This window comes from Melitaea cinxia, chromosome Z (genome assembly GCF_905220565.1).
Source record: "Melitaea cinxia chromosome Z, ilMelCinx1.1, whole genome shotgun sequence".
In the NCBI taxonomy this organism is placed as follows: domain Eukaryota; kingdom Metazoa; phylum Arthropoda; class Insecta; order Lepidoptera; family Nymphalidae; genus Melitaea; species Melitaea cinxia.
Genome location: NC_059424.1, coordinates 486,176 through 501,590, shown reverse-complemented (window position 1 = coordinate 501,590; position 15,415 = coordinate 486,176). Strand labels below are relative to the sequence as shown.

Here is a 15,415-nt window from a genome sequence, read left to right as displayed (position 1 = left end):
TAAAAGCTTGGGGCTGTGCAACAGGAGAGTTAAATCTAAAACCTTGGGGTTGTGGCTGGTAATAACGCCGTCCAACTGGAACGGGCCAGTTAGGTACGGGTCGCATAGCGCTGGGAGTATTTAATACTATATTATGAGACGTAGCTTTAGACGTATTCTGAGTATAATATTTAGGAAAATCATTACGCTGCTGTAAATACATTATATTTAGTTATTCTTGAACAAATTCTAAAGCCTTTTCAATCGTTTTCGGACGCATGCAGCGGATACGTGAACCTAGAGGTTCTTTTAACCCTCGTACGAAAGCCTGCATTGTAACCTTTTTGTAAAGTGCCCGCTTAGCTTCAATTGTCGTCTGTAAGCTCTCGTGTAAAGTTACGTATGTCATTATGGTGCTGAACAAGGTCATTGTACAAAGCCTTTTTATCTCTTTGATCAGAAAAATTGTTAATTAATGCTGATCTTATTCCAGTCCAGGTTTCAAGGATGCCGTTGGAATTAATAGTTGTCGCGGCGGACCCTGTTATTTTAAAAGACATAAATTACATAACTCACTACCTGGCTCGGCGCTCGCATATTGTAAAACTATTTGATCACATATATTTATAAATCTAGTTAATATATTCGGGTTACCATCAAACTCTGGCACTAGGCGTAAGGCCTTAAAAATTACGTCGGGAACGTATGACATATTTGAATTAAATGAAATATTTAAATTAAAATCTAATTTACTATTTATATTTCTATGACTATCTAATATATAACGGCGAGCCTGACGTCATGCAGGTTGCCGGGGACAAAGCTTTTCGTGATGAAAAATCTTGAGGATAAAATATCTTAGGATAAAAGGAAGCAACACGAGAAAGATTCAAGTGTAACTCACATGTGTTTCATCTCTGGCTCTTCTCGGTGAATCGATGCCTGGATTCTCCACACGGCTTGGCAGCTCCGTAGATTCTGGATACTCGTAGCGTGACTTGATAGCCTCCGGGCGACTCGTGAACGTGAATATCGATGTAAGAATATTCTAATGCTCGCGAACTGACCCGCGAGTATCCTACCGACTGCGCCAATTACGTTTACCAGCCGATGGATCCAAAAAAAAAATCAATTACTTTTATAAAAATATATTAATAAAGTGAAATTTTAAATAAAACTTATTCTAGGTAGCAATAGTGCTCGATGCTAGAGCCTCTATATAATTAAATTGTTATTTGTTAAAAATGTAAAAAGTAAAATATGAGTATGCTGATGATGGTCTTGATTGACGTCATATACGAGGCTCATTTGAAAAGTTCTTAGCCTAACATATTTAATGAAACCACACGATTCTGAGTTTATTTTTATTTTTCAACATACTCTCCTCCGAGCTCAAAACACTCTTTCCATCGACCCGGTAAGGCTTCGATACCCGTTTTAAAAAAATCTTCGTCTAACTCCTCAAAAAAAGCGTCCACGGCGGCTATGACCTCTTCATTTGTAAAAAAATGTTTACCACCTAAACATTTTTTAGCTTTGTGAACAGATAATAGTTGGACGGTGCTAAATACGGTGAATATGGGGGATGAGGTAACAATTCGAAGCCACATTGATGGATTTCTGCCATGGATTGCACAGAGGTGTGAATGCGCGCATTGTCCTGATGAAACAAGACTTTTCCTCTTAATAAACCTGGACGTTTTTCTTTGATTTCTTCTCTAAAACGACGCGACAGGTTGCAGTAGTAATCGGAGTTTATTGTTTCACCCTTTTTTAAATAATCCACGAGAATCATACTCTTTGCATCCCAAAAAACGGATGCCATGACTTTGCCCGCCGATAAAACCACCTTTGCCTTCTTTGGGGTGGGCGATTCTGCTCTTTTCCATTGTTTCGACTGTTCTTTTGTCTCGGGTATATTGTGGTGAACCCAGATTTCATCCATGGTTACAAATCTTTCAACAAATTCTATTGGGTCAGCTTCATATAACTCTAAACAGTCGCGAGAAGTTGTGAGTCGGATGCGTTTTTGTTCCACTGAAAGCAGTCGCGGTACCCACCGCGCAGACACCTTAGAGGATCCAAGTTCAGTAGTAATTATATGATGTGTTCGCTCAGATGAGATGCCTACAGTCTTAGCTACCTCCTCGACAGTCAATCTTCGATCAGATACAATTAAATCACAGATTTTTTCTTTGTTTTGATCAGTGGAATCAGTCAAAGGCCGGCCACTACGGGGCTCATCTTAAACGGTCTCACGACCACGTTTAAACTCTGCCACCCAGTTTTTAACAGTCGCATACGAAGGAGCGGACTCACCCAAAGTAGCAGACATGTCTTCATGTATAGCTTTTGGAGTTAAACCTTTCAAATTCAGGTATTTTATCACTGCACGATGTTCACTTTTATCCATTTTCAAAAATAGCTCTGACTGGACTTACGGTATCACGTGTAAACGAACAATGAGTTACTGTGAATAAATTAAACTGTGCATACTTGTTGCTAAATAATGTACCTACAAAATGAGGGTAGTTATATAAAAAACAATGACTTTAACCATGTTAGGCTAAGAACTTTTCAAATGACCCTCACATTGCAGCGGCGACTCGTGGCGACGCGCGGTGTCAGCGATACCCTTGTAGGCATTGTACGTAACACGCGTTATATAGCGTTTCCCACACCCGTGTAACAGGAGAAGTAAGTACATTTCCCACGCCTTTGTAACGGGCCAATAGCGGCAGATCTCGTTCCTGCGCTTTTAGTAGACCAATCATTACATACATTTTTTTCTTCGCCACTGTCGTATTTCTGCAACACTTAGAATTTTAAGTTTTTGTTGAATCAACTTGCATCGAGGCTATTGTGTCTACCACAACAATACTACAACATACCTGAAACCATTACCATTGAACCACTTCACTGTTACCTTCACCGTTAAACAGCGGACATGCATTCAGTTCTTCTGTGAATTATTACAGTACGCCATGTATGAAGTGGATGCACCATCAATCACATGCAAAAGTCTTAGATCCCTTGCACGCGCTCTTCACGGGCATCGTCGCGATGTGTCAACAAGCCGCCGCCGCGTGCACTAAACGCCAGACATCCGTTTGCCAAGCCAATCAACGCCAAAAAGACGACCCGCGGAAACGTATGACATATATACTCGTACGAGTATAGTATCGCCCCGTGTTACCGCACCTACGACGCGCAATAGTGTAAGACAAAGCCACGCGCGGAAAAGAAACAGCAACGCGCGGGAAAGAAACGGAAATGATTGGTTAAAAACTAACTCATTGATAGGATAATAATAATAATAATGCAAGCCTTTATTAACAATCTTATATGTTACATTTCATCTTATAACTACTGATGTACTACAAAATCATTAATACTAAGCATGGCTGTTTATGAAAGCAACGTAGTTAAATTTTATTATTTGTTTTAGACATGGGATTCGTGATTGTTTTGTTCTTTGGCATAGGCCTCCCCAAGTGTTCTCAACAACGATTTATCTCTTGCTCACCTCATCCAGCATGTTCCTGCTACCTCCTTGATATCTCTTTTTATTAACTTCTCTTTTTATAGCTAGAGCACCATTCCGTCACTTCGATTGTCCACTTTTCTGTCCTACTTCTTGTTATGTGGCCAGCACATTTTCATTTCAGCTGTTTAATTTGGTATTTTATATCTTTAATCTTGGTTTGTTTTCTGATTGTTTTTAACCTAATTTTATCTTTTGATTTTATGTTGAGTATGTTTCTTTCTAATTAGTGTTGACAGGTTTCTAGTGATTTGATTTTTTTTATACAAATCCCTGTCTGACGTCCGTAGGTGATGCTTGGTAGAATGCATGTGTTAAATGTTTTCTTCTTCCCTTCTATTAGTATATCTGAGTTTTTCATAATGTCTTTTAGAGCCCAGTATCTCTTCCATCCTAGGTTTATTCTATTTTGAATTTCTTTTGTTGTGATGTCTGTTAGAGATATTATTTGACCTAAGGTTTCTTGGGAGTTTTGATAGGGAGTAATTTGTCATTAACTTTGTTTTACTGGTATTTATTAATAACACTACGTTTTCGCTTTCGTTTATCAGTTGTTCAATTATAACCTACAGAATGTTTGGATCATCACATATTAATATAAGATCATCTGCGAATCTTAGATGGTTTAGTAATACTCCATTAACGTTAATACCATATTCTTTCCAATCCAGTTGTCGAAATATATGTTCTAGGTTTGCCAAGAACAGTTTGGGTGATAAGGGGTCTCTCTGTCTAACTCCTTTCTTAATGGGAAAACATTCTCCTATCTTTTCTGTGCGTATTTTAGTTATCATATTTATGTATATGTTCTTTATTATGTTAGTGAAAAAAATAATATTAAATAAAAATGGTCATGAAGGCTTTTCATATTTTCTCATATATAAGCAAATCAAATGCTTTATTGTAGTCTATAAATCTAAGTAGTAGTTTATTCCATATTCGTTGCATATCTGGATCATTTGTTTGATGGATGGTTTTGGTTATCCGTTCCAGTATTATCTTGGAGAAAATTTTGGATACGTTTGATATCAACGAAATGTGTCTGTAGTTTGATATCTCTATTAGGTATCTGTTCTCCGTTTCTTATGAAGTACGATTATTGTAGATGTCAAACAGAGCATAGGAGGTTATTAATACTTGTTTCAAACTATATTCTGTTAAGTGCTATTAACCCTTTAACCGCCATGTCATAATTCGCGTGAAGTGCCTGTAGCGCCAGCAACCTTTAGGTACAATTTTGCATAGTGTGTTCAAGTTTAGTTATCAATAAACAAAGTAATGAAATAAATAAAAATTACAAAATTGTAATCAAAGATGTAATTTTTTTATTAAGTATAGTACCTCACATAAATTAATCTTCAAACATACGTTAATCAGTCTTTAAACATACTTAGTCTCGATTATTATTTCTTCATAAACAAATTAATACTCTGGAGATGGACACGGGCTGAAAGTCTCTTGATTTTGTGTTAATTTGTGTTAAGTCTTTTGCATGAGCATTACGTATTAAAATGATGTTCGTTTCTCACTGCACAATAAATTTAAATAAAACAATTTAATAAAAGATATAATTACCTCTTCATGAATATCACATTCTTCGTCTGACACAAATTCGTCATCGTCATCACCTTCTAGAATTCGTATTAATTCTTCAGCAGTCGTCATGGTAAATTTCAATTTTAAAAACACGAACATATAACTATCTCACTACTATATCACAAAAACACGCGCAACACTAATGGAAAATTCCATACGGTTGTGACGTCATGAACGGTCGTGTTTAACCGACGTAGGCGCTGGCTATGTTCTGGCTATACTGGCGAAATGGACTCAGTCTGGGGATGGGAATTAGCATTTATAGTTGTCCGTACAAATATAACTAAATCGCTAATTTCTTATAAAATATAGATTTACACAGAGCAAAAACAAGACGTTAACACAATATTAAATAACAATTACATACTTAATATACTTTTTTTTTATTCAATAACTTGGTATTTAATATAAAAATTTTATTTTTTTCTTATAAATTCTAACATTATGTCTCATCACTACTGTCGGATAAATAGGACATAGGCGTTGGAAGTCAATACACTTTCTTCGGGATAATATTAATAAATTTACCTTAATTAAAATAGTATTTTATTTTGTTTTTTGCTATAGTAAATCTGAATTGTAACACTTTCAAAAGGTTAAATAGATCAACTTTCGAGAAAAATATGTATTTTAGGCTAAAACATCATAATACGTTTAGAAATTAAATATATAGTACACAGAGTTTTGTGTCGGATAAATCCGACTCAGGCGGAATAAGACCGAAATTGTTTGTCAGATAAATCCGACTCAGGCGGTGAAAGGGTAGTACAAATAAATTTTGAGTAAAGTAGTTTTCGTAAGTTCTCTTAGGTCCTATTTAAATAAAGTTGTTTTTGATTTTAAATTCGATTTTATTAAAAAACTTGGTTGGCAAAGTTGGTTTACAGACGATAGTTAAACGTGACAACCGTCATAACAAAACATCTCCTCGGATGCATAGGCCGATCAGATAGATGCGGCACAAGCATAATTTAATGGCGTTAATCGATTTATTTCTTCCATCTTGGATTGGATTAATTACAATAATCGATATTTATTTTAGTAAACAAAGTTTCTCAAACAGAAAACAAAATAATATAAATATTTAGAAAACATGCAACAAAACATACGACAACAAAAAGCCGAAATGTTAGAAATGAAAGAAGACTTGATAAATACAATCAATAAGAATATTAATGAGAAATTTAAAAAATTACAAGAAAAAAATGAAGTTATTGAGGGAAAAATTCAGGAACTGGGTGCCATAACAAATAATTTTGAGAAATATATCAGACGAAAAAACTTGGTCATGTTCGGAGTGGAAGAAGATGAAAAATCCTATTATGAATTAGAGGATAGAATAATTAAGATAATAAATACATACTTCGACGTTCAGTACACCAGCAACAACTTAGAAGATGTTAGAAGAGCAGGGAAAAAAGGCAATAAGGTTAGACCCGTCATAATATCATTTAGTACAATGGGCCTAAAATTAAAAATTCTGAAAAACGGAAAATGTTTACGCAACACAAATTATTATATAAAAGAGGACTTTACACTGGAGGTCAGAAACAAGCGCAAAGAGTTACGAACCCAACTAAAAATAGAAAGAGACTTGGGTAAAACAGCATTTATTAAATATGATAAACTGATTGTACTGGACAACATTAAAAGCACCTCTCACCAATATAAGAGAACCCTATCTGAATCTCCAGAACTTCCTACTATCAACAACCAAAGAGGAAAACAAACAAAAAACAACCACTAAAGAAAAATAAACCTGCCAACAATAAGAACTTATTTATACAAAAATAAAGATTAACTTTCACACCCACAAACAACAACCAAGACCATCGCAACAAAATACAATATAGTCGCCACAGACAAGCCCTCCCCATCTATATCTCTCAGTACGGCCGGTCACCGAGGGAGAGTTTGACCATAACCCTTCAAAGAAATACAGACAAAAACTGGATTGATGTAGCAAAGATGAAAGAATTTTAGCATTTTTTGGAGGAGGCTTTTACCCGAAGGGGGTCCATACATAATTTATATACATAGAGGATAGTTGCTAAATGAAAAAAAAAATACTAATGAACGGAATGTAAATTTGTAAAAGGCAATCACAAAATCTATTTACTAAAAAAATATAGTATATATTGAAATTTATTGTAAATTTATATAACTGAGTTGTAATTATTTATAATTGATTTGTAAAAGTAGTGATAGTTGGTATGTTATTGTTATTGCTTTGCTTGTTAGTTGTACTGGTATCAATGGTTGGTAAAAAATTGCTTTTAATATATATGATTGTATAAAAACAAAAAAAAAAAAAAACAAAAAAAAACATAAAAACATGAACTGGTTGAATATATTGATTAATTGTATGAGAAATTGTAAAAACCAGATGTCAGTGACAGTATTAATATTTCTATAATATAACTGGTTGTTAAAGTATATAACTGTTTGGTAATTATTTGTCGTTGATTGGTAAAGTATTGATGGTTATGGTGAGGATTAATGTGAATGATGTATAATAATAACAATATATTGTTATTATTATTTGCAAATATGAACTGATTGAATGTATTGATTGGTTACATAAGTAATAATGAAAAATCAAATTTGTCATATATAGCTACAATGATTACCTATGATCTTTTGGTATTTTTACTGATTCTTCCAGTACCATTATATTTAAATCTTTTTGTAATTCAGATATGTATGGAATAAATAAAGCTTTATTATAATCGATTTATTAGACGTCACATTAAGAAAAAAAAAAGAAATGATATTATGTTACTTAACATACTATGTATATTTAAAATAACGTATTATATATATGTAACTTAACATAACATAACAATACACTATTGTGCACTTGAACAGAAATAAAACTTATCTGATTGATTAAAAAAAACATATTTATTTCCATTTATTTTTTCAAATGTATTATTTATTTTTGTTTTTAACCGACTTCCAAAACAGGAGGAGGTTCTCAATTCGACTGTATTTTTTTTTTCTTTTTTTTTTATGTATGTTACATCAGAACTTTTGACCGGGTAGACCGATTTCGACAAATTTTGTTTTAATCGAAAGGTGGTGTGTGCCATTTGGTCCCATTTAAATTTATTTGAAATCTAACAACTACTTTTCGAGTTATATCTAATAATGCGTTTTTACTTGACGCTTTTTTCGTCGCCCTACGTTGTATTATACCGCATAACTTTCTACTGGATGTACCGATTTTGATAATTCTTTTTTTGTTAGAAAGGGGATATCCCTAGTTTGGTACCGTGATAAGTAAAACCAGGATCTGATGATGGGATCTCAGAGAAATCGAGGGAAACTCTCGAAAATCCGTAATAACTTTTTACTGGGTGTACCGATTTTAATAATTTTTAATTTAATCAAAAGCTGATGTTTATCATGTGGTCACATATAAATTTTATCGAGATCTGATAATTACTTTTTGAGTAATCTTTGATAACGCGTAGTTGCTTGACTATTTTTTCGTCGATCTACGTTGTATTACTTGTCGATGTAATTGAAGTCGGTTTTTTTTTCGTTTGCGAGCAAACAAAATTATTGTCACTCATCATCTCACTACCGAAATAGCTGTAAATATTTTAGGTCAATGTCAACTCTATGTGTAGCGTCATTGGGTTTATATATTTTGGTAGGAAAAAACCGACATCTGTTGTTGAATAGCTGTAAGCGTCGCGGAAACATCTGTACAAAAGCAGTGAGCTTTATCCCACCGTCCCTAAGTTTAATTTCGTTCCATTATTTAAGCTATTTTGATCTCAATAATGTCCAGCCAATCATCACAATTCTTTTGTTGTAGTATATTATCGACTGTTAGGTTGTGACCAGGGTGTGAGTTTGACGACACCGGTTTCGTTAATAAATGTGAGAAACGAAGGATTAAGATGATGTTGGTCAATGATGAGAATATAGGTTCCGTAATTGGTACGTAATTGTAAAAGAAAAAAAGGCACAAACATAAATGAACAAACTTTCATGAAATATATTACGGACTAACCCATAAAACTATCGTTTTATTAGAAATCTAAAATATAAGACTGTATGACTCGTTGATATTTATATATTTTAGAATTTTTAAAGATTTAACCGTTAAGTAAATTCAAATTTCATTATTAGAAAAAACAAGTTGATCTGAATAAAAGACAATATTGTTTGTGAAACTTTATTAGAACCTTCATAAAAGTGTTCGTAAAACATATTTTGATTAAAAAAGTACGAGTATTATAATATACGTCGTATTATTATTCTGTCACTCTTCAGTACTCGGAAAGAAAGGCTGGATAATTGACAAAAAATTCTATTTTAATAATTTATGTAGTAAGTTTACATATGCGACAAATAAGAAATACCCGAAAAATTCTTACTACTTGTGATACACTGAATACATCGAACACTCTGTTCTAACTAGACACACCGTCATAACTTACATTACAATACAGTTACATACATGTACAATACTTTTTAACGGTTTTCGAGAATTTCGCAGCCAAAGGGTTATAACAACAATAGAAATATGCAAAATGACTTCACACTGGCTTTTGTTGCATTCATTTTCATACAAATTAAACTTTAAAAAAAAAGGCTTGACATGCTTAAATATAATTTTATTGAGTAAATTAATATTACGATCAGTTCTAATGTTTAATGGTCATGCCGTTGTCGTTGAGGTAGTTAGATCCCGTGATTCCTCTAGCCTTGTCGCTCGCGAGGTACAAGATCAAGTCTGCCATTTCCTCCGGCTCCGAGACTCTGTTGAGAAGGGTCATGGGACGAATATCGTTGAAATCGATTGGTGATTTAGCGTTTTCAAAGAAGTCAGTCCTCACTGGTCCGGGGCTGACCGTATTTACTCTCACACCGTGAACTCCCAACTCCGCCGCAGCGCAGACGGTGAAATGGTTCATGCCTGCTTTTGAAACGTAGTAAGCCGCCAATCCTGGACCGATCGGTGCAATTATTCCTGCATTGCTCGATATGTTCACAATGTTACCCTTGGTCTTGATCAGGTACGGCGCAGCTAGGGACGTTAAATGAACGCAAGACCGAAGGTTGATACTCATGACGGCGTCGTACGACGACATCATATCATCGGCAAGTAGTCCACCGTTGTTTATCGTGACGCCCACGTTGTTGACCAAGACGTCGATTTGTCCAAACTTCTTGACGGTTTCGTTAATGATTCGTCTCGCATCATCGTCCTTAGAGACGTCCGCGCGGATCACGAGCGGCGAGTTGCAGCGCGCGGCCACGGCAGAGAGCTTCTTCTCGTTGCGTCCGACCATCACGACGCGAGCTCCCTCGTCGCTGAACAACTTCGCCGCGGCGGCTCCGATGCCGGAGCTTGCTCCGGTTACTAAAGCAACTTTGTTCTTGAAACTCATCGTGATGTTGTTGCTGCAATTGCTCAAGTGAAACTAACGCTTGTAATATTAAGCAGATCCTTTTATAATCAACCGAAGCGCGCTTTACCATTATCATTATGCAATAAACACTTATCTAATATCTACTGTTATCCGTCCCTGATTTGTTGACAGCTTTATTATTTTTAACCGACTTCAAATAGGAGGAGGTTACTCAATTCGACCCTATCTTTTATTTATTTATTTATTTATACTTTCGCACACCAATACAAGGTTTCAACAGCATTATAAATGATATATATAAAAATAGAATTTGCATCACTTGCAACAGGTGGCCTTATCGCTAATACAGCGATCTCTTCCAGGCAACCTTTAGGCAGAGGACTAAATAAGGAGTGTGCGATGGGGCGCAAAAATGTTATGTAACAACTTTTTTTATGTATATTCGGGGATAACCTCGTCGTTTATGAACCGATTTTGACAATTCTTTTTTTGTTGGAAAGTAGATATTCTAGGTGTGGTACCATGATAAGGAAGGTTTCCGCTTATCTTTCATTATGACACGTCTAGGGAACACCGACGCCGACATTTTAAAAGTAAAAACTACACTAGTGCACTTTTAATCACCGCGGTCGCTGCGAGCAAAATGACGCGATTGGTTGGAATGATGATTACACACACACGGGCAGTTCGGCGCGATGTGCCGGGTTGGATTTTCGTGGCGCGTCGTCAATTAAGGCCTTCTACACGGTCGGGAACGACCGCCGACCATCGTGTCCTTGGTCGGGTTGATATAAAAATGGACAGTGTGGAAAACGGTTGACCCGACCAATATTTGGTTGATGTCAACGGCCTTGGTCGCGAGCGCATCTCATCAAACAAGAACTGACAAGTTGAGTCAACCATCGACCGTGTAGAATGAATACAAAAATTGGTTGACCCGACCAAGAACACGACGGTCGGCGGTCGATCCCGACCGTTTAGAAGGCCTTTAAAACTCTGAAGCGATGGTTCTACACTCACGATCAAATTTTGGAGAGCGAGAAAAACTGATCAGTTAAACTGACGCGAAAAACTGATCGTCAATGCCCAGCTGTAGACTGAGACTATTGTAGCGGGAATGGAACTACATCTTGTTCAATTTTGGTAAAATCGCAGCGATCAATTGAGCCTTTACAAATCCGTTTCTTATTTTTAGATGGCTCTTGAGTGAAAGCTCTCCGAATCACTTATTTTTGGAGAACGTGTAATTGTATCGTTATGTTGGTAAAACAAAAAAAAAATTATTATAAAAATAAGAAGAACACTAATAACTGGTACAAATAACCTTAATATTAGAATAAACAAAGAACCCGGATAAAAAAAAACATTTAGTTAAATAAATAACTGGTAGAATTATTGTAAATACTATGTGACTTGGCATTTAGGCTCCTGACAATATAAATAAATTGAAAATATATATCATAATTATATTTCTGGTTTATGTGCTAAATTGCTAATTATAAGACGGAATAAAGTGTGTGTCAGCTCCGTCGCACGACTGGAGTTTACTCCTTCAGATCGACTGTCTAAATAGGCACAAAAAAGGTTTACTAGTCTTAGAAAATATTATTACCATCATTACAGCCTATACAGTCCACTGCTGGACATAGGCCTCCACAAGTTTACGCCAAAAATAACGTGAACTCGTGTGTTTTGCCCATAGTCACCACGCTGGGCAGGCGGGTTGGTGACCGCACTGGCTTTGTCGCACCGAAGACGCTGCTGCCCGTCTTCGGCCTGTGTATTTCAATGCCAGCAGTTGGATGGTTATCCCGCCACCGGTCGGCTTTTTAAGTTCCAAGGTGGTAGCGAAACTGTGTTATCCCTTAGTCGCCTCTTACGATACCCACGGAAAGAGCTGGGGGTGGCTATATTCTTGAGTACCGTAGACACACAGTTATTACCATATCAAATGGTAGATAAACGAATCCAATAACGTTAACGTTGCCTATTGCTATGTACGATGTTGCATACAATTTCGAAAGACTACCGTATTGATATTTTTAAGTGTACAACAGTAACTATGGTGACTATGGGCAAAACACATGAGTTCACGTTATTTTTGGCGTAAACTTGTGGAGGCCTATGTCCAGCAGTGGACTGTATAGGCTGTAATGATGATAATAATGATGAACAGTGACACCTAATGTACATACCAATAAATATTGTTTCGGTTTATTTCGCTGGCTTTATGTAATTATTGAATTCTCCAATCTTGAATCTTGTTCCAGCCTTTTCAGTTGATTTTCTATTAATTGATCTTCACACAGGCGGTTTTTTTAATTATTATTGTATTTACTAAGATCATAAGGTAGATTTCAGTTTGAATTTATACTATTTTTTCAGTTATTTTAAATTGAAGAAGATTACAAATATATGTACTAGCTGATCGCGCAAACGTTGTTTTACAAATATACCTTGAGCTTTTAGAAGACCGTGAAGAAATGAAAAAAAAAAACGTTATATTTGTAGATAGATTTAGGATTACTTTCTTCTAAGAATAGGACTGGTTCTTCTATACAAAATTGTTTCATTTTTATTACTATACGGAATTCCACAAAAAGCTAAATAAAATTATATAGGTACCAGTAGCGTAGCGAATCTTTACATTTCTTACAAAAGAAACAAAAATGCTTGCATTGAATTAAAATAAATCTTTATTGATTATAAATTATCACTATCTCCTAGAAATTGAGCCAGGTGAAAAATTAAATATACACTTGTCGTGCTTTTTGTTACTAAATCATCTATAGCTGAAGACGATTTCAGTTTTGTACAATCGCTAAAAAAGCGAATCATTTAATCGTCGACTTTTTTCAATATTTTTTTCTATATTATCGCCGACAGTTCAAGAACATGTTTCAGAGCATCGTTCAAAATTAAATTTAATGCGTGTGCAGCGTAATTAACATAATCGTCATCCGGGACACGCTCATCTACAAGGGCTTGGAATCCTCCATATACAACCGATATAAGATTTGTTCAATCGAAACACTTTCCTTAGCATTTCAGACAAATCAATTCCATATTCTTTAATCGTATTTTAAATTTTAGTTTAAAGTCCTTCTGCGCTGCAATCGGTTATTGCTATAAACCCCAAAAAGGACTCGCAGATGTTTTATTCTTTAGGTACATTAAGCTACTGAAAACTAGGGAAAAAAGAACTACAGAAAGTTGGTTAATTTTTTTAAGGTCTAGTGTTGTATCCATAATAATTGTCAGAAATGGAGCTTTTTTTAATTTCTAAAATTATATTATTCCTAACCGCGGTACCAAACAAATTAATAATTTCATTTTGAATCGTAGGGCTTAAATAATTTATTTCGGCTTTCGATCTTAAAACGAGTTCTTTAATGTAGGATCATAAGTTTTCCAGAATCAGAATCATGGCCTCTTAAAGGTAGATTATATGATGCTAAGGCAATTATGGGAATATTCTCTTTTCTCTCATTCTTTTCACAAATCAAACTAATTAACCAATTAACAATCAGAAGAAAGATAATGTATTATATTACAATGTAATACGTTATACTTAATAACGTTTGAACTAAAATGAAATAAAACACGTAAATATTGCTCTCCGTGGTTTGTCATTGTTCATCGGTTATTGCGGGAAGTTAAGTAAATGACTTAAACGGGGGAATCCCGCAATATTGTCACATTGCGTACACGTATGACAGTTTTTTTAATCATTTTTGATATGATATTCAAAAATGTTTAAAATTCCTAATGTGTGGGTAACACAAAAATAAAATTGTAGTTTTTTTAATGTTTTTTTTTTTCCGGGAAGCACGAGATTAAGTGACATTGTGAATAACGTTTTACTAAGTTTTTCTTACAAATGTTAGGGGTCTCTGAAGCACGGCTACCAGTATCATTGATACGGCTGATACGGCGATAGCTTCACCCCTGATAGGTACGTTATCTACTACTGCCATGGCACGGCTGTTTTATATGATGTAATAATATGTATGAAATATTATGAAACATTTTAAAATTTATTCGCGGTCATAAATATTGCTTAATATTGCGCAATCAATTACTGAAAGAGGGTTTAAAACAGTTTAGAGAAAAAATAATAAAAATAGTTTAGAGAAAGTTAGGTACGGTTTAACGATATGAACGATTTCGCGAATTTTTGTATAAAAAACACATTAACCGAAGTAGACTTGTAAAAACATAAAGAGAAATTAAATGGTATTTAGGAGCTATAGGATATATTCCATCAGACGTGTAGCTTTATAGTTAGGTTCTGGTTGTAAGAAATAGTTATAGAACACGTTGATATCAACTTTATATAACTACTAGCTGACCCCACAACAACATACTAACATACTAACCCCCATAATCCCCTTCCCTCCTTATAGCTTAGGGGTATGAAAAATAGATATTAGCCGATTCTTAGACCTACCAGATATGCACACAAAATTTCAAAAAAATCGGTCCACTCGTTTCGGAGGAGTATTGTAACTAACATTGTGACACGAAAATTTTATATATAAGATGTAATTTTATAACTTATTGATTTATAAAAGCACGCAAGTATTTTGTAATAATAGTAATAATCTTCTGAAGTACCTATACTGAAGTTACAAAATAAGTACAATATTTGGTCAAAAGCTACTTTGTTTATCAAAATTCTGTAATTAATATTCGAGAAAAAACTGTTATTCTTTCATTTTTGTACCTGTTAGTGCCTTAATACTTCATAACGTAAAACTGCTGAATATATTAAAATGTTACTGAGTGTGTCTGGGAAAGACAATGAAAACCAAAATGTATACTCTAAAAAAACGTAATTGAACTTGTTACACTTTTATTTTTAGTACAGATAACCAAATAAAACTCGTACGGAATATTGCGACAC

At 34.8% G+C, this 15,415-nt stretch overlaps 1 protein-coding gene across 1 annotated transcript; it reads right to left on the bottom strand.

Annotated features, from left to right (window-relative positions):
• Positions 1-9,294: 9,294 nt before the first annotated feature.
• LOC123669021 (3-oxoacyl-[acyl-carrier-protein] reductase FabG-like) lies at positions 9,295-10,559 on the bottom strand. Its single transcript, XM_045602692.1, has one exon. It carries the CDS (start codon positions 10,525-10,527, stop codon positions 9,781-9,783), a length of 747 nt encoding a protein of 248 aa, XP_045458648.1. The 5' UTR covers positions 10,528-10,559; the 3' UTR covers positions 9,295-9,780.
• Between the last annotated feature and the right edge of the window lie 4,856 nt (positions 10,560-15,415).